The 25,634-nt window shown below is 43.1% G+C and overlaps 1 protein-coding gene across 4 annotated transcripts in view; it reads left to right on the top strand.

The window, feature by feature from the left end:
* LOC128743669 (very low-density lipoprotein receptor-like) overlaps positions 1-25,634 on the top strand; it is a 726,292-nt gene that overhangs the window by 504,695 nt on the left and 195,963 nt on the right. For 3 of the 4 annotated variants that reach the window (XM_053840289.1, XM_053840287.1, XM_053840290.1), the window contains one exon: positions 17,735-17,854. In XM_053840289.1, the coding sequence (XP_053696264.1) occupies positions 17,735-17,854 (120 nt within the window). Of the gene's footprint in view, positions 1-17,734; positions 17,855-18,051; positions 18,172-25,634 lie in introns of all 4 variants that reach the window. The other variant, XM_053840288.1, reaches the window with a different exon arrangement.

Genomic DNA, 25,634 nt, shown 5'->3' with positions numbered 1-25,634 from the left:
TCCAGCGTCGCACGAATCACCGTAACTAGTTTCGTCGAAAAACCATGTTCTAGCATTATCTGCCACAGCTCATTTCATTTAACTGAATCGTACGCCGCTTTAAAGTCCACAAACAGATGGTGTGTCTGCAAGTTTTCTTGTCTAGCAACTGATGCAGGGTAAACATCTGATCCGTCGTGGAGCGACCCTCACGAAAACCAGCTTGGTACTCGCCGACGAAGGACTCCGCTAACGGTCTCAGTCTGCAGAACAGGATACGGGAAAGCACCTTGTAGGCAGAATTGAGCAATGTTATTCCTCGATAGTTTTTACACTCCAGTTGATGTCCCTTTTTAAAAATTGGGCAAATGAAGCCATCCAACCTCACAGATCCTGACAATGATCCGGTGGATTGCTTCGTACAGCCGCTCACTGCCCGCTACCTAGGTAAGCTGGAAAGTACCTATCGTCTCATGTGCTTGAGAGTGGCGAGTGTGTATCGCACAGTTTCATGTGACGCAATCTGCGTCTTATCGGGTATGATGCCTATTGGCATCATCATCAGTGAGGACGTTGAGTGCTTTAACCAACGTGGAACTAGAGGCATACGGAGTACCACAAGATCGGCCTCGATGACCACATGGCAGCGGGCATGGTCTGTTTCCACAAAGGGCCGGTGGACGCACCGACTTATTCCGGATGTATCCGGGTGGGTCGACAGGCGCCACGGCGAAGTCAACTTCCACCTGACACAGATTCTGTCAGGGCATGGTTGTTGTAGACGGTATCTGCACAAGTTCGGGCATGCAGAGTCCCCCGCGTGTACCGAATGCGTGGATGTTGAAGAAACTGCACAATATGTTTTCTTCATATGCCCTCGTTTCGTGGGCGCGAGAAGCAACATGCAGGCAGTGAGCGGACAGGACACTACGCCGAACAACTTAGTCCAAAGAATTTGTTCTAGCTCGGATGCCTGGGGAGCGGTCAATGCAGCTGCTACCCAGATTGTACTTGAGCTACAAATACGTTGATAACCGATCAACGGCGAGTAAATAGCCTAACTACCATAGTCCAGGAGTTGTCTAAGAGTATGCGTTAAGCACAATAGCCCCTCCCTGAAGTAATACCGATATGGTGGTGCCAGGGGGGATTTAGGCTGGAGACTCGAGTAAGGTTTTAGTGGGTCTGGGTCCTCACGCCTCATTAGGGGGGTCGGATTACCAAACCCCACTGTTTGAGTTGTCTTCTCAGGTGTCTGATAGTACCGTAGCTTCTAAGGTGCTGAGCAGATTTCCCTACTCCTTAAAAAAATACCTTCATTCCGCTGATGGGTCTGCCATCTTAGGTACAGCTTGCGGGATACAGCATTTCATATTCAGCCGCCCGTTCCGAGACAGACGCTGTTTGAGCCGCCCCTCACCTGGAGAACAGGCGCTCTAGTTCGCACCAGTAAGTACATGACGAATTTCCGGGTAAGACCATCGACCGTGATCTTTTGACTTAGATCTGCGTCGAGGCGCTAGGTGGGAGCTTGAGAGAGCCAGAGCTATAGTTGACGCTTCTTCCAGTAACTCTCTGCATTTCATACCCAATTGCAGTTTATGCAACTAAAAGTGCTGAAATTGTGTTGCTTGGGATGAAAGGAGAGAGGAGAGAGATGCTGCTTTACTACCAGAACGTGCGTGGACTCCCAACCCAAATCTAATTTTTTTTTGTATTTTGATACGCGTTTGATGTGTAAATGATGAAGATAGTAGAAACTGCCGTTGGAAAGCAAAACTATTCGTTAGCCGCTGGGCTTATAGCTTTCCTATTTTGTGCCTCGAAAAAGAATCCGACTGTTGACCGTGACCGATAGACCTCATTCACAATTGTTTGATGGTAGGTTTCCTTCTCAGTGGATAGATTCTGTTATGCTCCCTGTGCACAAGAAGGATGACAAGCGTTATGTGGAAAACTATTCAGTTGTTACATCGTTATGTTTCTGTTCTAAACCTCGACTCACAATAACTGGACACACTATAGTCCCCTATAGGGGAGTGTCGTCGTGGTTGGGCCACGTTTTGGAATTCGCCCATAACTTTCGTTTCAAAAGGAATTTTGGAAATCTAAATACATCGTTGCAAAGGTCTAAGAATCAGGTATATTTCCGGAAAGATTTGAACTGATTTCTTGAAAAATAAAAAAGTTACAGGCATTCACGTGAAAAAATGTAGTCATAGTCGGGCCATGTTGTGCAGGTTGGGCCACCGCAGCAAATCTAAGACATTCGTATTGAAATTCTATATAGAGACATGAAAAGAATTAATTCCGTGAACAACAACTCATATAGGTACAAATACCCTATTTTTAATTACATTTTTGCGAAATTTTGGCGATCTTGTAAAATCAATATTGCTACAATCGCCTTTTCCGAAGTGTACAACTACAAAAATAAAACAACAGAAATCTAGGTTTTTATCCTATTATTTTGCTTTATTTCATCACATTTTACGTGACTGATATCCTCTAGGAATTATTGCGCTTCTGCGCTTAAAATTATGGTGGCCCAACCATGACTACTCAAGTGGCCCGACCTTTACAAATAGCGCTTTTCTAGTATTTCACCTTAACCTTCCCAAACACCTCACTGGAGGGGATTTTTCTATACTCTTCGTGTGCAGCACAACACGTTTCATACATTTTCAAAATTTATCTTGTTAATTGCATTTCATGAATCATTTCTTGAAGAAAAGTTCATTGCACCTGGAAAACTTTTTTCGTAAGATTTAGTCACTGAATTCAGTATGGGTGTTTTGAATATATGAACACGCACGTTAGAAATCCGACATGTTGTTGCTGATTTACCATATACAGTGTTCTCAATTGTTTCCGTGAACAGAAGGACGGATCTCAGTAAACGGCGTAATAGAAAACACGATCGGCAACTGTGTCGCAGGGTAGTGAGATCCAGTAACAGATTTGGGGCTTGCGGATGTTGATATGGCCAAAAAATACTATTAAAACATGAGTGCATTCAGGTGAAGTACCAAGGATACCTTCCTTATGAACGACGAAATGGATGTGAAAATGTATTTGGGTTGCTTCCCTGCTAAAATATGGCCACGGTTCGAGGAGATGTCTCCACTCCCCAGCAGTCCTGATCTGGTAGGAGACCTGCAACTAAAGCCAGAAAACTAAGGTTATCGCTAAAAACCAGACTGTAAGCTCTAAAATTTACATTTAGAAGAGTGCCTGACGGAATAGAATCTTCCATATAGAGTAGGGCGGGGCATAAGTGCGATGTTTGAAGTTGTCATCAATTTTCGCGAGATATAAAGAAGAACAACAACAAAATATATTTTATAGTGATGCAGCTACTCAATGTCTTTACATTCAACTATAAATCCTCTGGAATAATAGTGTTATTGAAAATAAATTCTTCATTCTTCTGAACAAGTGCCGATTCGCACTTTTACCCCACTAGCGGGGTAAAAGTTCGATTACCGCGGGGCAAAAGTGCGAAGCTCGAATCCATGAAATTAGCACAGCAGTAGCTAACAAAACCATATTATCGTCAATCTGCGGTATGTTTCGGTAAGGAATATTCTCAATTTACACCTTTCCTATTTTCCGCTGGTGTATTGCAGCCTCCGACAGATCGAAACTTTCCCAAACGTTTGTTTTATGTTTCATCAGCGGAAAAACATTGTTTTCCTTCGACCAACATCTGTAGAACACAGTTTTCTGCAGATCTTCCATTTCTAGTATCTGTAATATAGTGCCAAAAGCTGTATATAAGCTATACATTTTTGCCCCGTCCGTGAATCGCACCTTTACTCCGCTAGGCGCTTGACGGGGTTTGATTAAATTATGGAAAAGCGAAACTGTTATTTTCTTGATTCAAATAGAATTTCGTTTCGAAACAAAAATATTTTTAGGTTGTTATAAAAATTTCGTTTGAAACAAACGAATTTTTTCGCTCTGTGATAGAACTAGAACTCCTTTCCCCGAACAACCCCGTTGAGAATCGCGGCTATAACGCTGACGGACGAACAGCGTCGCCCGCAGTACCTTACAAGTCGCAAGGACTTGCATAGTGTCGTCGTCCCGTCAGTAAAATGAGTTAGATTCTCGATCCATGAATCGAACTTTTACCCCGTCAATAAATCGAACTTTTGCCCCGCTAGGCGCTTGACGGGGTTTGATTAAATTATGGAAAAGCAACATATATTTTGTAAATTCTTCTCACCGCAATTTCAAGAGAGATATCTGAGTGATGTAAAACGCTGCTACAATTTGTGAATAAGTAATATCCTCCTGTTGATATCGTATTTGCCGTACAACGAAATATTACATCAAAACCGTTCTAAAATAACTTTTACCCATAACTCAGCAACTATGATTCGTAAACAACAAATGTTTATGATGGATTTAAGCTGTCAAAGTACTCACCCATCCATGCCAATGTAGTCAATTTACTCGGAATCCGCACTGATAAATCATTGAATCGCACTTTTACCCGCATCGTACTTTTACCCCTCCTTACTCTATATCAAATCAGGTAGAGTTCTTGTGAAGGTTTGACCAGATTTAGCTAGCTGCCAGTAAAGCCGAAAGACACTTTAGACACCAAGATAATGGAGTGACTTTTGCCGCAAAAGACCCCAACTAACCTGATTGTCCCCAATTGTGCCCGATCGAGAAATATTAGTCAATTGTTAAGCGGAAGCTGAAAAAGAGTGGCCAGGTGGCACGGGATGCAGCTGCGATCAGGTTGATCACCAATATGTTCCGAAAAATTATGAAAGGTATTTGAAGAAAAATTCTTAAATTCACTGATTTCATTTCGTTCTGCCTAATGAACCAAGACGAGTGTTCGAATTCATTGACATACATCTGCGGCGTACCGCAGAGGAGTAATGTCGGATCACTTACTCTTTTCACTTTTTATAAAGGAACTGTCAGTTCTGCGGCCACTTGACCGTCGGTCATTTCATGCCGATGATGTTTCTTTTTACGATAATTTGATTATTTTTTATCTGAATGATGATCTGAAGATGATTTTTTTAAGATGTGGCTGGTTCATCTGAGTAATTGACCAAATTGTTAAAGTTTGATTCAAAACTTCATTGCTGAGTAATTCTCGCTGAAACAGGGCCTCTACTGACACGAGGTCCCCAAATATTGGAACTTTTGGTTGAAAAATAAGGATTACACTTTTGATACCTCGAAATAGTGGACCTCTCGTTCGCCAAGGGGCCTAACAGTTTAAAAAAAAGTTGAATTATGAGCAAACCTTGGAATCTATATCATGTGATATTTCATAAATTTGCCATGAAACAGCTAACAAATGGCCCGGTTCTGTAAAGAAGAAGAACAGGGATTTAAATGGAATAAAAAACCTTTGTCGGCCATCTTGGATTTGGCCGCCATGTTGGATTTTATTACGAAATCGCCGTTTTCGCCACGATCCTCCCCACCGATTTCAATTATAAGACCACCATCGAAAAGCTGAGAAAAAATACTATGCTTAACATTCATCAAATTACATGTGTAGGGGCATTAAATAAACGAAACAATTAATTATCTGTATCAAGGCTTACAACTCTCATATAATGGAATATCTTGCTACAGAAAATTAATTGTTTTATTTTATCTTTTAGTATTTTGTCTCAGCTTTCCGATGGTGGTCTTGAAATTAAAATCGGTTGGGAGGATCCAGGCTAAAATGGCGATTTTTTGATAAAATCCAACATGGCGGCCAAATCCAAGATGGCAGCCAAATTTTTTTTTCATTTCGTTTATAAGCCCTATCACTCCTCTTTATAAAACCGTGTCGTTTGTAGTTTGTTTCATAGCAAATTTTGGAAATATCACAATAATTATATGAAAATTGTGCACCTTGCTACAAATAACTGGTTGTTTTATTCAGTTAATGCCATTGCACACCTAATTTTATGAATGTTTCTTGTAGCGTTTTTTTCAGCTTTTCAATGGTGGTCTTAAAATGAAAATCGGTTGGGGGCTCATGGTGAAAACGGTGATTTTTTGATAAAATCCAATCTGGTGACCAAATCTAAGATGGCAGCCAAAGGTTTTTTATTCCATTGAAAAGCCCTGTTCTTCTTCTTTACAGAATCGGGCTATTTGTTAGTTGTTTCATGGCAAATCATATCATATGATATGGATCCCAAGGATTGTTCAAAATTCAACTTTTTTTGAAACTGTTAGGCCTCTTGGAGAACGAGGGGTCCACTATTTCGAGGTATCAAAAGTGTAATTCTTATTTTTTAACCATTTTCAACCAATTAAGTGCAAAATTTCCAATATTTGAAGACCTTGTGTCTAGTGGCTCCGTTTCAGCGATTAGTCTGCTGTATTCATTCACTATCGAACATTATAAGTCGAAAGTGTGAAGAAACATTGGACAATTCAACAAAATGTTAACACTTTTGTCGTAATATATCTTGATTTTTACCCAACTAGATGAGTTAATTATGAAAAAAAAATCCAGTCGTTTTTCGGCCAAAGCGTCGCCTTGGAAAAAGATCACTGCACATCGCTCGCTGTGCACCATACGGATGGTTGCTTTCTTTTGCTGCATTGTGAACCTCCCCGAAAGCTTAATTTAAAAATTATTTGCTCCAAAGACCATTAAGAGCAAGACCAGAGTTTGTGGAGTAGCATCACTTCAAAGCTAGCGCTAGAAGAACTCAAATCTAATTACACTGTAATTATCCTTTTTTACCTCGTTTCCTTGGTCCTTCCGAAATCCTTGCCGCTAGGATTCCGTCCGTTGGACTCAGCAACAGCAGCAGCAGCAGCAGCAGCCCGAGCTCGATGTAGTTTTTGTGAACCTTTGAGCCCCGTTTTAAAGTGCAGCGAGTTCGGTTTCACGTCTGTTTGTCTACTCCCTGCTGAATGCTTGTAAATTAATTTGTCTTCTATTTTTATTTCCTTGCTCAGTGCAGAAAACCGTTGAGGGGAAAAAAATCTTCAATAGCTTTTTCTTTTACAGCTGCTGTGCAGTGTGGAGTAGCTTTGAGGAGAAAGGGTACCCAACGAAAGTACCCACCACCGCAATTGTCTTCGCGTCGCTTACTAGTAGATTTCGTCATTGGCCTCATCCCGAGTCGTCTTCATCCCGAGGGTTGCTGTTGTTGTTTGTTCTTGATTGCGTCGCCGTCCGTCGCCGACTTCGTCGTCATCGTCATCGTCATGACCGATATCGAGCAAAATCTAATTCGCCGCTGAAAATTGTTATTGACGCTGGGAATGCAATTTCATTTTCGCCGCTCGAGACGCATTCGATGTAGCGCAATCGACAATCTTCCCAAAACGACGCAACCGCGCCAACCGTTCAGCTGCGGCATCTTGAAGAAATCGATTTACTTCTCCGTAGAGGAAGAAAGGAACGGTTTGCTACTCGGTTGTTTTTGTTGTTGATGACGAAAATCATGATGATGACGAAAATCATGATGATGATGATGATGATGGTGATATCGGTGTACTAAGGAAGACAATGATTATACGGTTGGTCGGAGTCTCGAACCACTCATTCGTTGGTCTCCTGATGGCCAACATGACTGCCCGCATGGCAAGGCAAACCGCCCCATCTGGCTAACGAGAATGAGACGTGCTTCGGGTCGATTCACCGGACTGGACTGAAACCGTTATCGTACTTGCGAGAGGCATTTCGATTTAATTTCGAAGGTCGATACGGTTGCTGGGTTCGGATAATTATTAGGATTTCGAACACCGGGACCGGGTGGACAACGACGACGACGACGACGACGACGACGACGAAGACGACGGTTAGGGATTGTCGTCGTTCCAAATGGACGGTTGTAAATTTTCTTCGCTCCTCACATACATATGTGTTTGCAGTTCAACGCTCCTGGTGGTTCGGGGTTTCCGTCTCAGAAAACCGATATCTCTCTTGCTTTGGATGCGGGCGGAAGCAGATGAAACGGAACAGGGAAGATGAACGAGGGAAGAGTTCCTTCCGGATAAAGCCACCTCTCGTATCGGGTTCTGTAGGCTAATGAGAAGTTTAGTGATTAGTGGCAAGTGCGAATTTAGAACTTGATATCGGCAGCGAAGGTGACAGCTGCTAAATTATGTAAATACCGGAACGCTTACATAAGCGGGCTAATGGTTGGAAAATTGTCGTCTTATTGAAAATCGATTTCATTTGCTTGTGCTTCGACTCGAAGCCAACAATGTATTAATCGTTTTATGTGGTCTGCATTTAAGACATTCAATTCAATCAAACGAACATTTCATCAGGTAATTTATAATACAAATAATTAAACCTAGCAGAAAAAAATCAATGCAACACTTGATACCGGTCGACGCCAATCATCATTCTACCGATAATACTTTGTTATTACCGTTAATACCGGCAACTTATCGCCCGACTGATTGCGGTTGCGAACGTCGCGCGAACCTGCGGCGATGATAGAGCTCTGACAGGCGGCAGGTACCTATTTGCGCCCCGAAATCGGACGATTGCAGCCAATCCCCGTGACCTTTTACTTCCTTGATAACGACAGAATTAGGCGGACATCAAATCACCGCAGGTGATGTTGTGGTCGTGTGGCCAGCACAGGTTATCGGTGGGCGGTGATAGTGGCCATAAATACGCGCACCGGAATGCCCCCGTACACTGTGAAGACTGTGAAGATGCTCGTCGGTCGTGGCATCCTGACAGACAGTCGGTCGGTCGGTCGGTGGCAATCTTCCTACAGTTTCTATTTGCTAAATTATCTCACGAAATGCTACTAAAATTAGATTGTTGTTTAGCCGTAACTCAGCGTCCGATCGATCGGTATTATTAGTTGTGCCTACCGAAGGATAAGAGCCGCATAGAAATGATGGGTTCAACACTACACACAACATCTGCAACTTTTCCAAATGAGCCAGATTGTGTTTAGCCCGGAATAGAAACATTATCAGCCCTCGCACTCTCTCTTCGGGCTGCTTTCCGACGGTGTATTTAAGCATATTAATTTATATTTATGACGAACATAAATCCTATAGGCATAACGTACGTTCGTTCATTCTCAGGTCCGACCTGCGCCACGGTCGGCTTATGAGCCCTGTCGATTCCGATGCCGATGTGTTATTCACCAGGATGTTACCCCGGAAGGCTTGCGTACAAAGACATTGGGAAACACATGTTTGTGCACAATATCGATATTAGTGCAGGCAAACACAATCTTGCATAATTGTAATGACCATCAGTCTTCTCGTCCTGGCCGGCAGTGCTGGCCTTTCGGTCGTTTTCTTCGGTTCGCTGCTTGCTTGTGGGTCGACTCGGTCCCGCCGCAGTATGCGCCGATAAGCCACAACAATAATGATTAAATCACACTCCATTAGAACTGTACGCCTCTTCTAATGGAATTTGCCGACGGTACTAATTGCGCACTTCTTGCGCGATGAGTGCATAAATCATTCACGCCGCAAATTGGTTTTTAGTCTAAACCTATATTCGCAGTGCTACAGAACGTGACCGTTGGTTTCGGTGTTTCAAAATCATATAACCTACTAAACTGGCACCAATAACAATTTGAGTGGTTCACTGCTTGGCAAGTATTTAAAAAATAGAGGAATTAAAATGTAATATTTCATCTATCTCAGGACCAACAGGATCTACTTAGGCCCTCATCAAAGCATCGAAGTATCGCCGTAAGCATCCTGTTATTGTTGCTACTTAGCTTATCATTTTAAATATTCTCCAGATCCTCCAGAGCATTCCAAGCTTACCTTTTTTGTATTCTTCTGTCTATTCTCCTATCGTTGTGTGAAGTTTTCTTACATTCCAATTTTTCATTTTACAACTATTGATGTAAGTCTTTTAAAATTACTTATATTTCACTTGTCTGCTAGATTTCATTCTTCTATTTCTGTATTCTCTTATATTATTCTAGTTTACTGGGGGGAAGGGGGGGAGGCTGTGTCTGTACACTGCTCCGTGCACCTGTCGAGACGTGAACCGATCCGGAGATGGCGACCGTCATAACGACCACTCCTTCACAGCCACCCTCTCAGGGTTCTCCCGAGCAGGAGCGAAGAGCAAAATAATATAAAAGCAATATCAAACTGTGGTATAATGCTATATTTTGTTATTGAATAGATATGGAGATACATTGATAACACATTTTGTTATTGAGTAGATATTTAAAACAATGGTTGTAAGATGAGTATTATAACTGATTTTGTAAAATTTCATTTTATTGATTTAAGAGATTTTAGATTATAAATATTTTATAAAATGATTTTTTAATATCTCTTATGCTACTGCATTTGTTATACAATACTTTAATAATACTAAAATATGCTATTCCAAACTCTGAATATAGTCATGTTATTGCTTTGTTATTTAAATAACATAAGTAGTTATTCTTTTAGCCTTAAAGGAGAAAATTTTGATATTATTTTTTGTTATTTTACCAACTATGTCAGCCAAAACAAGACCAAATTTTGATATGAGTTATTCGAATTCCATAACGCATTTTGATATTATTTTGCTCTTCGCTCCTGCTCGGGCTGCCATCCGTGATGTTATTCATGCTCCTTCACCGTCCACTTTCCTCGCACCTGTCGACACGTGTACCAATGTAGGGATGGCAACCGTCTTAACTTCCGTCCCTTCACGGAATTTCTTCCTATGTCGCGCGTTTGTAGTTCCTCAAATAATCCCCAGCAATGGATTTATTCTATTCCGACAGAGATTTCCTCGGCGATGGAATATCTCCCGAATCCGATACGCGAATCGACTTCTTCAGCTGCTCGAACTATGTCCATCTCGCTGATGCCGGATCGCTGTTCGTTTCTCCATTTACGTTGCAGCTCCGACAGAATTTGCGTCATTGCTCCACTAACGGTATTGCAAGTGGCCTCTTCTCGACACATTTCGGTGACAATATTCTCCGCGTAAAGAGTGGGCATAGTGGGCATTGACTAAGTGTCAATTAGACAAACGTTTCTCAGAGATGGCCGAACCGATTTCTGCACTATTTGTCTCATTTGAAAGGTAATGTAGCCATTATAGGTCACTGTCGATTTGCTTAATGGCTTTTAATTTGAAAGTAATGAACAATCTTGTAAAAGCACATTAAAAGCTATAATAATTTACTTTTAAACAACGTAATTTATGTCTGTTTCAATAATTTTAGCGCAGACAAACAGACGTAACACTGAAACCTCATTCTATCGTCAATAACAACGATCATTTCAAAGCTTCACTTAAGCCAAGACTCAAACAACAGTCGCTGCGTGCTTGCGTTGGCACTGTTGTCAGATAATATACAAGTAAATTTATAGCATTGCTAAATTTATAGCAACTTGCTCTGCGTAGCGCGAAGACTGCACCAGGTGATGCTAGTGTTTTTTTTCCAAATTTTAGAGGTGTCATTGAAACGATGTTTAGTTAGAAAATTTGTTCGACGTGTTACGTCTGTTCTTCTTCTTCTTCAGCAGCATAGAGCCGGGGTGGCTCGTGCTGTTTCAAGCACTCGTCTCCATTCAACTCGGTCTTGGGCCACTCGTCGCCAATTTCCTAGTCGTCTCAGAAGTCGCAAATCGCTTTCGACCTGGTCGAGCCATCGTGCACGTTGGGCCCCTCTGTTCCTGGTGCCGGTGGGGTTGTTGAAGAGAACTATTTTCGTCGCACTGTCTTCCGGCATCCTTACGACGTGTCCGGCCCACCGTAGCCTGCTAACTCTCGCTAGATGTACGATGGGAGCCTCCCCAAGCAGTGCCTGTAGCTCGTGATTCATACGCCTCCGCCACTCTCCACTTTCAGCTTGTACTCCATCAAGCATCGTCCGCAACACTTTCCGCTCGAACACGGCAAGGGCGCGTATGTCCTCCGTAAGCAGCGTCACGGCTTCAAGTCCATAAAGAACTACCAGTCTAATAATGGTTTTGTATACATTGTTAGCTTCGTGCGGCGGCGTATGCTTCCTGATCGTAGCGTTTTACGAAGGGCAAAGTAGGCCCGATTTCCCGCTTGGATGCGCCGCTGGATCTCCTTACTAGTGTTGTTGTCCGCGGTCACCAGCGATCCCAAATACACGAACTCCTCTACCACTTCTATTTCGTCGCCGTCAACAGTTACCGTCCGTGGGAGGCACGCATTTGTTTCCTTTGAGCCTCTTCTTTTCATGTATTTGGTCTTCGACGCATTTATTTTTAGCCCAATTCTCCTAGACTCCGCTTTCAGTCTGGCGTAGATTGCCTCCGCTGTCGCAAAGTTCCTGGCAATGATATCGAAGTCATCTGCAAAGCCTAGAAGTTGGCTACTCTTGGTAAAAATCGTGCCTCTCGTTTTGATGCCCGCTCGTCGGATCACCCCCTCAAGAGCGATGTTGAACAGCATGCAGGATAGACCGTCACCTTGTCTCAACCCTCGTCGCGTCTCGAAGGGACTCGAGAGTGTCCCAGAGATGCGTACGAAACACATCACTCGATCCAATGTAGCTCTGATCAGTCGCGTCAGTTTGTCCGGAAAACCGTATTCGTGCATTATCTGCCATAGCTTGTCTCGATCGACTGTATCGTATGCTGCTTTGAAATCAATAAAGATGTGATGCGTGGGCACGTTGTATTCCCGACATTTCTGCAAGATCTGTCGGATAGTAAAAATTTGGTCCGTAGTTGCGCGAGCCCCCATGAAACCCGCCTGATAATTCCCTACGAAACCTTGTGCTATCGGTAACAACCGGCGTTACAGGATCTGGGAGAGTACCTTGTAGGCGGCGTTTACCAGCGTAATACCACGATAGTTGCAGCAGTCTAGCCGATCACCCTTTTTGTAGATGGGACAAACCACTCCTTCCATCCATTCCTCCGATAGCTTTTCCTCCTCCCAAATCCTAGAAATAACCCAGTGTAGAGCCTTTGCTAGCGTTTCTCCGCCATGTTTATAAAGCTCTGCCGGTAGGCGGTCCTTCCCAGCGGCTTTATTGGTCTTCAGCAGCCTGATTTCTCGTTTGACTTCTTGGAGATCAGGTGCTAGGACATCACTATCTTCCATGGACGCTCCTAGGTTAATTTCCGTTCCGCCTCCTTCTGCGACTTCGCCATTGAGGTGTTCATCGAAGAACTGCTTCCACCTGTCGACCACCTCGCGCTCGTTTGTAATTAGATTCCCTCCCTCGTCCCTACACATGTCAGGTTTCGGTGTGTAGCCCTTTCGAGTTTGGTTCACCTTCTCATAAAACTTGCGCGTGTCATTAGCTCGGAATAGTTGCTCTAATTCTTCACGATCTCTGTCTTCCTTTTCGCGCTTTTTTCTCGTCAGGATCGTGGTCAACTGGTTCCTAGCTCGTCGGTACTTGGTCAGGTTCTCTCTAGTGGCAATACTTAGATAATAATGGTTTTTCTCCAAGCATTTTTTTCTCTTCCACCGCTTGTTGGCATTCCCCATCAAACCAATCATTTTGTGTACTCTGAGGCTCAGTACCTAGTGCCGCGGTAGCGGCCTCTCCGATGGCCGAGCGTATTCTGCCCCAACCGTCTTCGAGGTTTGAAGCACCTAACTCCTCGGAAGAAGGCAGTGCCTCATTCAGTACTCGCGCGTAGTTCTCGGCAGCTTGTGGGTTGTCTAGCTGCCTGATGTTCAGCCGAGGAGGGCGGCTTTGACGTGTCCGGTATACGGTGGACAGCTTTGAGCGCACATGTACTGCTACTAGGTAGTGGTCAGAATCAATATCCGCACCCCGACGGGAGCGTACGTTCGTGATGTTAGAGAAGAACCGGCCCTCTATGAGAACGTGGTCAATTTGGTTCATTGTACGTTGGTCAAGTGATCTCCAGGTGGCTTTGTGGATATCCTTGCGCGGGAAAAAGGTGCTTCGGATCACCAGGCCTCGGGAAGCTGCGAAGTTTATACATCGTTGGCCGTTATCGTTTGTGTCGGTATGCAGGCTATGGGGTCCTACCACCGGTCTATACATTTCTTCCCTACCGACCTGGGCGTTCATATCCCCGATGACGATCTTGATGTCCCGTGACGAGCAGCTGTCGTACGTTGCCTCCAGCCTCGCGTAGAACGCTTCTTTCTCATCGTCGGGTCTACCTTCGTGCGGGCAGTTCACTGTTAGTCTGTGATTTTAGTATTCAATGATAAACCTTAACGCTACGAATATATCTGCTTAATTTCATATCAAACTGTCTTACTGGTCAAAAGTTATTAAAAACTTATTTAAGAATACTGTTTTGATATCAAACAACAGCACTTCCATAAAAAATGCGTATTAATATAAATTTCGTATAAAGATATGAAATTTGAACATTGTTAGGTTAAATTGTATTCGATACATCTATACCACTCTATTAATTTCATTCTTAAATTATTTTAAATGCAGGAATACAATTCTTCCTGCGTCAAATCAGGGTTCAAGACTCAAGACGGTGTACCTTCTGGTTTTTCAATTATTATCCAATTTTGATAGATTTAACGCTTGTTCTGTTTTGATATATTATCCGTCAAGTTTTAAATCATGCAGTTTCAGCGATAAAGCCAAAGCACGTACATCGCAAATATGACGTGCCATTCGAATGTCCTTCTCTTTTGACATGAATGGCAACAGGCACGTATATCAGCGGCGTCGATTAACTGTCTTTTGCTCCGAGAAGGTTTTACTGGTTTACTTTCACAGCTTACCGCTTGATACATATGGTAGAAAATATGGCACATACACAAAAAATTCTGGTTTATTTGTATGAGAGTCCTTATCCTCCTACCACAGGGGTAAGGGGTCTCAAACCATCATAAAATAAATTCATGCATCCAAAAACCCACCTATGACAAATTTGGTTCCTTTTACTTGATTAGTTTTCAAGTTATGAGGAAATTTGTATATTATTTGTATGAGAGCCCCCTATCCTAAAGAGGGAAGGGGTCTCAATTCACCATAGAAAAAATTCTTGCCTTCTGAGCCCCCCACATGCCAAATTTGGTTCCATTTGCTTGATTAGCTCTAGATTTATGAGGAAATTTGTGTTTCATTTGTATGGGAGCCCTCCCTTCTTACGCCCTCCTTAAAATTGCTCTCTTACCCTCCCCCTCCGCTCCGCATAAAATTGCTGGTCATTTTATCTATCCAACGACATATAAATTGTTCAGTTTCGTTCTGTAGTTTAGTAGTTAAGAGCATTTGAAATCTTTCATTCAAACGTTACATTTCTATTTTCGTTTTTACAAAGTACTGCCCAGTCCCAGTATAGTTAACAAAGACGTAGTCCTACGTCAAAAAATCTTCGACATGTTGGGACAAGTATATTTTGTCACTTTGTGGCGTACAAGCAGAAACATCAAATTGGTCTTGGTTTAATCGTAAATAATTTTCAACCTGTTGTGACGAGGAGATTATGTCACGTACTTTCTAAAAAAAAAAGCAACCGAAATCAAAGTAAACAGATGGTGTATTTAACTGTCGTCCCTGCCTGGGAAGCAAGGCAATCTCGAATAGAATGGGTGAGGAAATTTAACCTGTGAAACTGTTCGTTAATTTTCACTAATAAGCGATTGGAAAAGTAAATTACAATTGTTTTCTGTTTTTGGATTGACGCGTAAAAGATTTTCCGGTCGATTGGTACAACAATATACAAAAATCGATTAGGAAATCCGGAAAAGTTTTTTGGTTTAAAAACCTGACCACTTTTCGAGACAGATTTTTTTTGGAATGGGCGCCTATCCCTGCTAACTTCCAGTAAGACGCAGTCCTATGTCAAAGTTACAATCGATTGATACAAATATCTCATAAATCTAGTGAGTTATAAGCATGTAAAATGTTACCACTTTGATACTATATGTATATATTGGCTATATATATATATATATATAGCCTTATTTATTGCATTTGGCTTGATGTAAAAATATATCTTTTAAAACGGTTTAGGCTATTTACGTTTTATTTAATGGAATAATATATGAGATTTTTGTTACGTGTTCATTAATTCGCGTTTAATTTCAGTTTCATTAAATTCAGTTCACGTCGAATGTGAGATTCGTTTTTTCGTTCTGATTTTTCAATAGTGTAGGTACACTTCTTTATTTGGGTCGACGTGTAGAAAATATTCCGATCAATTAGTGCAAAAATGTTGAAAATCGATCGGGAAACCGCTTTGTTATTAGCGTTTATTAACCTGACAATTTTTAGAGACGCATTTTTTTGAAATGACACTCTATCTTGCTAAAATCTTGCCTTAACGGCAAATTAGCAGTTATCACCTTTTCGCCGGAAAGCCCAATTTCGGAAGCAGTTTTTGGGCACAAAACAGGGGTTCTATTTATAGAAATCAAATGTATTTACGGTATTCTTCTTGCCAATCTGAACACAACGAATATGTTTTCATGAACCGAATTTTTGTTTCAAACAAAAAAAAACTGCTTTTGAAATTTGCTTAATCGATGACGACTAATTTCACCTTAAGACTACCCTACGTCGTAATCCAGAATCTTGACAAACAATGGACGATTGAACAATAACCATGCGCTTCCATTTGTTCACATTTGATGGAGGTGCTTTTCAATTAGATCTTAGATGTAAGAAAGCTGTAGGAATTCATCATACCAGAACCAATTTCGGAAACGTTCCGATAGGAAAGAAATGTTTCTAGCAATAAGGCCGGTCACACGATAATCACTATCATTAATTAGGATAATTTGAGGTGTTAATTGAACTCTCCTGGTGACCTCTGCGCTTTCATAAACCTACAATGTTTAGCCGTAAATCTTCCTATAATCATGATTTGTTGTTAGCCAACGCGTGCGGTAATCAAGTCAATGATTTAACACACCACAAATGACCTAAAAAAATTGACGCATCGTTGTTTTTTTTTATTCCTCTATCGACGCATCGGTTAATCCCGTCCTCGGCAAATCGAACGACGGCCGAACGACAGGCCGGCGGCGGCGGCGGCCCCGGCAAATGGTAAAATTAATTCACGCTGTCAGTTGTCCAGTGCTGAAACATCATAAATTGTCACAAATTGACCCCACCTTCCCCCACGCCTGCGTCAGATCATCGGCTTGTCATTTCTGTCGAGTGTTGTTTTTTTTTTGCGTGTGCGATTGCACCCCCAGTTAAAAATGTGAGCCCTTTTGACAAGCTGACAACCCGGCATGCATTGTGCTGTAATTAATCTAACCACCGAACATGCATAAATAAAAGTTTATCCCCTCGCAGGCCCAGGCCGGCGCGCGACCTCGGCGACATTTTTGGCTTCGGTTGGCGTCCGCTGGCTGAGGCAGTAGGTAACACGCACGCGGCCTGTTGCACATGACGTCGCTGCTGATGCTGACCACGGTCTATTTAATTAAAAACTATATCTCACTATGGCCAGCCGCTCTGGAGCCGCTGTGTTGGGTGAGATGGGCGAGCTTGGTGATGGTGGTGGGATGGTGTAATCGAGAGGGAAGATTAAAAAAAATGCTGCCGGTGGCTTCGGGTGATTCACAGCTTGTGGTCAGCGATTTTTGTAATTTGCCAACACAATGGCGAACAATAGCGCGTGCTTGCTTTTGCGGGAACGTTGGCGCTGGGGAGGGGGAAGGTGTCATATCATTCAAACCAGGTGTCAGATGTGATTCGATTGTATTGATTTGCATTTGTCACTTGCCTTCGTTCGCTTCCCATATGGTAAGGTCTTGCGGTCGGATTGGTGGGTGGCATCATTGTACTTGGCCTGATCCGTCTGTCGATTACCAGCAAATTTTCAATTATTTTCATTTCTGTTTTTCTCTCTTTCTCTTTCACAGAATCAAACTGCTCCGATGATAAGTTCCGTTGCAAGAGCGGCCGGTGCATCCCGAAGCACTGGCAGTGCGACGGGGAGAACGATTGTTCCGACGGTTCGGACGAGGATTCGGAAAAGTGTCGTAAGTAGAGAGCCCCTTAAACCTTCTGTACAGACCGTTTTTGCTAGCTGCTTCTAATTGTTGTTGACTGCTGTTCTATATTTTCCTATCCTATCACACACACCTCTCTTTGCTGTCGCTTGCTTCCCTGTACTTGCTTGTGATAATCGCTTGGTCGTGTGCACCCCGGAATCCATCGCACACCGGACATCGCACAGTGCACAAAACCTGTCCGTTCAACGAAGTGATGTGCAAAACCGGCGACCGGTGCATCCCGAAGGCGTGGCTTTGCGATCGGGACATCGACTGCCCGGACGCTTCGGATGAGAAGAATTGTAGTAAGCATTTTTGATTCAACGAAAAAGAAAAGTGGAAAATCTCATTCACTGTGGGTGGGTGTTTCTTAGGATTTGCGTGAAACTATTTCCGAGGAATTTATTGCACACTCGAGCATGGAGCGTCTTACATAAGTCTAAAAATTTTATTATTAAACTTAGCAAACAGTGTTAAGTTTTTCCAGTTGAAACTAAACCGGCACAACATCTCGTTGTGAGCCAGCCGATTCCTGGGGAAAACTTTTCACCAATCTCGTCGTACTATTCCATTTCTGTCAGCACAATAGAATGGAAAATTACCACATTCCAGAGTCCACCCACAGCTGCCGAGGCGAGGTACCGGGTACCGGGTACCGGGTACCGGGTTATCGGGTACCGAGTAGTAGTAACGACAACAACGACAACAACTGCAACACCCGGCGATATTTGTGTCACGTGTGGCTCGGTTTCCCACCGAACCGAACGTGATATGGTACGAGTTGATGTCATCTCCCGTTCTTCGCTTGGAGTTCCCCAACAACATACAGCACACACCACACATATGCAGGAAATCGGCAGGCAGGTCGACGGCGGGAACGTGAAATGTTCGCGTGCTGGAACGCGCAAAAGCATTCCCAACTTTTAATGACGACATGCTTCCTGATTATCTTTATTATATTCCTGGCTGGCTGAAAGTTTTTCCCGACTGGAGTCGTCACTTATTTCTTTTTTTTTCGCTCTCTCGCTTCTGTCCGACCCTGTTTTAATGTCATCCTTGTTGTTGCCGCTGTTGTGTCCATCCTATTCTGATGACGATGGCCATTTCACCGGTTCACGGTCCACGCTATGGTAGGTACGTGATATTCGGCGGTAAGTGGCAGTTTTATGGGTCGTAATTAAGATGAGTTTTCCAGCCAGCCGCTGTAAGCGGTTGTAAAAATCCAACCCAATCCACCTAGTAGGAGCGTATCATCCCTGCTGCTGCAAATCCTAGCGCAATCATTTCCAAACTAGCAAAAATCTGTAAGTGAGATCCTTTCATTAGTGGCTGCCAGGGGTCACGATAAACGGTGGCACACCGAAAAGATGCTTGTTACAAATCGTGCCATGGCACAATGAATGCCGAATGCAGTCTGCGGTAAGCATCATCGATTTCTCGTTCTGTTGTCGCTGTTGGTTGCCCTTCAGGGCGGCCCCCTATAACGACGATTTACACTGCTGCTGATCATGGCAGTCGAACCGGGCACCGGGTTGAATCCGGGCTCATGGGATTTTATTGCTGTCGGAATGACCTGATATGGAAGAAGCGAACCTTAATGAAGCTGTACTGCACCTACCACGGACTGGATGGATGAGTGGTGCCTCTGACTGCCACTGTGAGCTCCGTTGTCGTCGTCGTCGTAATTGTGTTGGTACATATGTACCGACGAAACTGTGGCAGCCATTCAGGGGTACCGACCGCGTTCGTTCCGCGATAGAAGAGGATCGTTTGCGCCTACGGCTAGACAATTACCGGGGTAGTGTAATTGCATTATTACTGTAGCAGCAGCAGAGGGAACAGAACGGTTTGTGTGGGATCTAATTATAGGATGATTGTTAGCGTTTGATACCGAGTGAGCTGATTCACTAGTTGGTTTCATTATTCGAGACGCTCTGTGGCAGCGCTGGAGGTTGAATGCATCTTTGGATGAACTTTAAAATCGATTTGCGACACGCAGTACTACAACTTCTAAATCAGGGATTTTTTTTTATAATTTTACCAGATATTAGCATGAGAACATTTAGATTCAACAGTGAAATTAACAGACATTTGAAAACTGTACATTAATAAGGCAGTAAATATCATATTTTGCCAAATCAATTGGATACGTCAAATGCATGAAAACATTGCTTGTTTTTCTGAACATTGATGGGATATCAATTTTCGGGTTGGGGTCAGCCCCGGCGTAGTGGTTAGCATTCACGCCTCTCACGTCGAGGACCCGGGTTTAAATCCCAAATCCCGCAGAAGTCATGAATGACCCAAGCTGTTAAAGTGACCATAATCTAACAAAAAAAAATTCGGCTTCCATTCCACTAGTTATCCCCATTTCAAAAATAATCATACTGTGTGAAATTTGGAGTATTCGTAATTGAATATACTAGGCGTTAGGTAGCTCGGTGCAAATATTTCAGGGGGTGATAGAGGACCACATTTGACGAAAACAAAATTCTTCTACGCATATGGTCAAATCTCACCTCTCTCAGACATGCCACGTGGATGTGGAGGCATAATTTTGATGACCTTCGCGTTTTTTTACATACCACTGATTGGTCAGTCATCACGAATGCAGCTGACATTAATAGTTTCGTCGAACAATTTACTTCGGTGATCAGAATGGAAAACGTCCCTAAACGTAATTCTCCTGCCAAACCTCTATGGGGAAATTCAACACTGAAATCACTAAAACGAAGAAAAAACTCAGCTTTATGTAAATATCGGTGCACTCGAAATCGTAGTAACCAACATAGCTTTGTTGATGCTAGTAGCAGATATAAGTAATATAACAAAGTTTGCTATCATTGATACGTGGCACAGGTGGAAGAAAACCTACGGAAAAGCTCAAAATCGTTCTACAATTTCGTGAACTCAAAGCGTAAAAGTTACGGTTATCCTTTATCCATGTATTTGCGTGATACTGTTCTACTCCGGTGGACATAGTCAATCTCTTCACCACTCATTTCGAAAGCGTGTTTGATTCAGCTGTACTTCCCGCTCAAATGGAAACAGCAATGGCAACGACGCTTGTACCGGAAGGCTACGTGGATTTAGGAATTTTCCCTATAACAGAGGACATTGTCGTGGCATCAATGAAAAAGCTTAAATCATCGTTTGCAGCAGGATCAGATTGCATACCAAAAGTGTTGTCGGTGTTCAGTGGAGTTTTTTCTACCCTTTGGAAACAATCTTTCATGTTCCCTGTATTCAAAAAAGGCGAAAAGCGAAACATGGCAAATTATCGAGGAATTACGTCACTATGCGGTGCTTCCAAATTGTTAGAGCTGATTGTCTATGACTATCTGTTCTTTAAGTGTAAGCGATATACGCCAGTCGTTCGGTTAACACAAATCTACTACAGTTTACCTCAGAATATCTTAACGCCATGGAAAACCACCAACAAATTGTCACTATCTACACAGATTTGAAAGCAGCATTTGATAGAATGAATCGCGATTTGTTCATGGCCAAAATCTCTAAGCTCGGAGCCGACAAATGCCTGGCGCAATGGCTGTGATCTTACTTTTTCGATCGAATGCTTCGAATTATGCTCGGAAGTGTTAACCTTTCGTTACTCGCGTCAATTTCGATTTATAGGCGTGCTAAAATCTAATAGAATTCACTCAAATACTAATGCCGCTTGGCGAAAAACTTATGAAACTTTTACCACCATTTGAAAGATCTTGGTCTGCGGATCAACTGTACTGAAAACAGTAATTTTCTATATTGCTGGAATCCTGAGTTATGCCGAGATAAAGTTAACGATTCACAGGCGTTGTACAAACTACAACAGCGCGAGTAACGGAGGGTTAAGTCCCGGGCCTGCACGAACCCATCTGGAGTTCCGCAAGGCAGTAACCTTGGTTCTTTGATATTTTTGTTATACGTGAATGATACGTGTTTGTTTTCTGCTTCCCGATGGATGCTGCTTGCTTTTCATGGTTGTTAGAAACACCGAAGATAGCCCTGAGCTCCAGAAAACTCTTCATATTTTTGTTTAGCGGTGCAAGTGGAACCATATCATCATAAGTGTCGAGAAATGCTGTGTTGTATCATTCACGCGTAGTAAAAATCAAATACTTCACAACTATTACATCGAGGGAAGTTGTTTGGCAAGAGTTCATGAAGTAAAAAACCTAGGTGTTACATTGGATAGTAAATTGACTATTGATACGCATCGATCAATCATCGTACAGCAATAATGATCACTGAATCATCGAGTTCAGTGATCCTTATTGCTTTCGATCGTTGTACTGTGCTTTGGTAAAACCTCTCCTTGAAATTGCTTGCATTATCTGGGGCCCGTATAAGGAGTACTGGAACGACCGTATAGAACAAATACAAAAGCGATTCGTTCGGTTTGCTCTAAAACGAGTATCTTGGAGAGATGCCAATAACCTGCCCACGTATCCAGGTCGGTGTCATCTGATCAATATAAGCACACTACTTACACGCCGTAAAATTACCCAGGCCAAAATTGACAGCCCCTTTCTGCTGTCACGTTTCCAATTCAACACGTCCGAACGGCCGTTACGTCAACGTAGCTTAAGCAATTTACCATTCCACAGTAGCCAATACGACAGTAAGAACCAATCACCAGGCTCCAACGAACATCTCCCGAGATCGTCGAACTATTCGACTTCCACGAAACTACTGGATCCTTCAAAAACAATCTGAAGACGACAAGAATTTTGAACTAGTGATGTATTACGGACGATTTAATTTAATTGTATTTGACTATTATATTATTTGTACTTTTTTATTGTTTCATGTATGTACCTAAAAGATGGTGGGGTGAGAATATCAAGACGGCTTTTCCCCACTCCTAGATCATTAAGGTCAATTAGATCGGATAACTATATTTAATAAACATAAATATAAACATCGTCTCCCAGTTGGCCTCGAGGTATGATGCTGGCCTAATAAACCAGTCGTCGTACGTTCGAATCTCGACTGGGAGAGACAATTTCGTGTATTTCAGTTATTTATTATTGAATTCAAGATCTTTTCTTACACAAATGTAGCATTTTCTTTATACTTTAAAGAAAAAATACGGATAAAATTACTCGTCGTTTTGCGGAATGCCAAAAATACATAGGTGAAGCTAACCAAATTTCCGACACGTGGGTGATAAGAACTTCCAAATCCGTCCACCAAGAGTGCCACAATATGAGCAAAAGTTTGCCCCAATTCTAAATGAAGCAAGCTTTACGTAGTACCAGTCGGATGAGCTTCCTTTTTTGGTAAGAATGGCAATAGGCACGCAGATTATTATCGGCATAGATTCACTGTCTCCTGCACCGCGAAGGATTTAATAGCAGCTATCATTGCAGTTTTCAGTTGCCATCCGTGCTACTCCCGTATCTCCTTGACATATCTCCGACGACGTTGAGTGAGTACTCAGACTGTGAAATGAAACTAACACTGTTTTACAACTTACCGCTTGTTATATAACAGAAAACATGACACGTTTTTTTTGTATGCCAGAAGGGCATTGGGTTAAAAGGCCACTACGACAGTCTTAATGATCGTCTTTTGTGGCAGGCCCCGTTTGCTGTACACAGTTTACATGACACGTTTTGGAAAAAGGGTGTGGCTTATATAATGGTCTCGTACTATATCATTTGGATCCGAATTGCCCAATTGTCTGTCGTCCGTGTCTATGGAATAAAGCGATCACCAAGAAAGAATTTGCTGTCGGTTGCGACTAGGGATTTTTGTTAGTTTTCCTGGCGCACTTCCCTAACACAGACGTAATACGTAAAACATCTTGTTGAGACGGGAAGACTTCAGCACTTTTTCTGGCGTACTTCCCAAGCACAGATATCAAACTGGTCGAGGTTCAATCGTCGCGAAGAATCTTCTTTCTAAAAACACGTTAAAACTTACATGCCACCTTCTCCAACCAACCACGAAGCGATTCTAGTTGAACAGTCCACTTTTCGAGATAGATTTTTTGGAGTGACCCCCTATTCTTCTTCTTCTTCTTCAGCATAGAGCTGGGGTGGCTCGTGCTGTTTCAAGCACTCCTCTCCATTCAACTCGGTGTTGGGCCACTCGTCGCCCATTTCCTAGTCGTCTCAGCAGTCGCAAATCGTGCAGATTGGGCCCCCCTGTTCCTGGTGCCGGTGGTGTTGAAGAGGACTGTTTTCGTCGCACTGTCTTCCGGCATCCTTACGACGTGTCCGGCCCACCGTAGCCTGCTAACTTTCGCTAGATGTACGATAGGAATTTCCCCAAGCAGTACCTGTAGCTCGTGATTCATACGCCTCCGCCACTCTCCGCTTTTAGTTTGTACTCCGCCAAATATCGTCCACAGCACTTTCCGTTCGAACACGGCAAGGGCGCGTATGTCCTCCATGAGCAGCGTCACGGCTTCAAGTCCATAAAGAAGTACCGGTCTAATAAGGGTTTTGTACATTTTTAGCTTCGTGCGGCGGCGTATGCTTCCTGATCGTAGCGTTTTACGAAGGGCAAAGTAGGCCCGATTTCCCGCTTGGATGCGTCGCCTATCTATGATATCGAAGTCATCTGCAAAGCCTAGAAGCTACCCTTGGTAAGAAACGTTTCGATGCTCGCTCGTCGGATCACCCCTCAAGAGCGATGTTGAACAGCATGCAGGATAAACCGTCACCTTGTCTCAACCCTCGCCGCGTCTCGAAAGGATTCGAGAGTGTCCCAGAGATGCGTACGGAACACATCACTCGATCCAATGTAGCTCTGATCAGTCGCGTCAGTTTGTTCGGCAAACCGTGTTCGTGCATTATCTGCCATAGCTTGTCTCGATCGACTGTATCGTATGCTGCTTTGAAATCAATAAAGATGTGATGCGTGGGCACGTTGTACTCCCGACATTTCTGCAAGATCTGCGGTCCTTTCCAATGGCTTTATTGGTCTTCAGCAGCCCGATTTCTCGCTCGACTTCTTGGAGATCAGGTGTTAGGACATTACTATCTTCCATGGGCGCTCCTAGGTTAAATGTCCGTTCCGCCTCTTGCTGCGACTTCGCCATTGAGGTGTTCATCGAAGATCTGCTTCCATCTGTCGACCACCTCGCGCTCGTTTGTGACTAGATTCCCTCCCTCGTCCCTACACATGTCAGGTTTCGGGGTGTAGCCCTTCCGAGTTTGGTTCACCTTCTCATAAAACTTGCGCGTGCTCGGAATAGTTGCTCTAATTCTTCACGATCTCTTTCCTTCTTTTGGCACTTTTTCCTCCTCAGGATCGTGGTAAACTGGTTCCTAGCACGTCGGTATTTGGCCAGGTTCTCTCTAGTGGCAATACTTAGATAATTTTTCCAAGCAGTTTTTTCCCCTTCACCGCTTGTTGGCATTCCCCATCAAACCAATCGTTTTGTGTACTCCGAGGCTCAATACCTAGTGCCTCTCCGATGGCCGAGCGTATTCTGCCCCAACCGTCTTCGAGTTTTGGAGCACCTAACTCCTCGGAAGAAGGCAGTGCCTCATTCAGTATTCGCGCGTAGTTCTCGGCAGCTTGCGGGTTATCTAGCTGCCTGATGTTCAGTCGAGGGGGGCGGCTTTGACGTGTCCGGTATACGGTGAACAGCTTTGAGCGCACATGTACTGCTACTAGGCAATGGTCAGAATCAATATCCGCACCTGTCGGTGGCCCCTGTCAGAACAAAACTGAGACAAAACTAATAAAATTGGTAAAGTAGCATGGAACTTACATATTTTGTATATAACTGTGAACCAAATTGACTACTAAA

This window comes from Sabethes cyaneus, chromosome 3 (assembly GCF_943734655.1).
Source record: "Sabethes cyaneus chromosome 3, idSabCyanKW18_F2, whole genome shotgun sequence".
Lineage (NCBI taxonomy): Eukaryota > Metazoa > Arthropoda > Insecta > Diptera > Culicidae > Sabethes > Sabethes cyaneus.
Note: the sequence above shows the minus strand (reverse complement) of the source record. Positions and strands in the feature narration are given on the sequence as shown.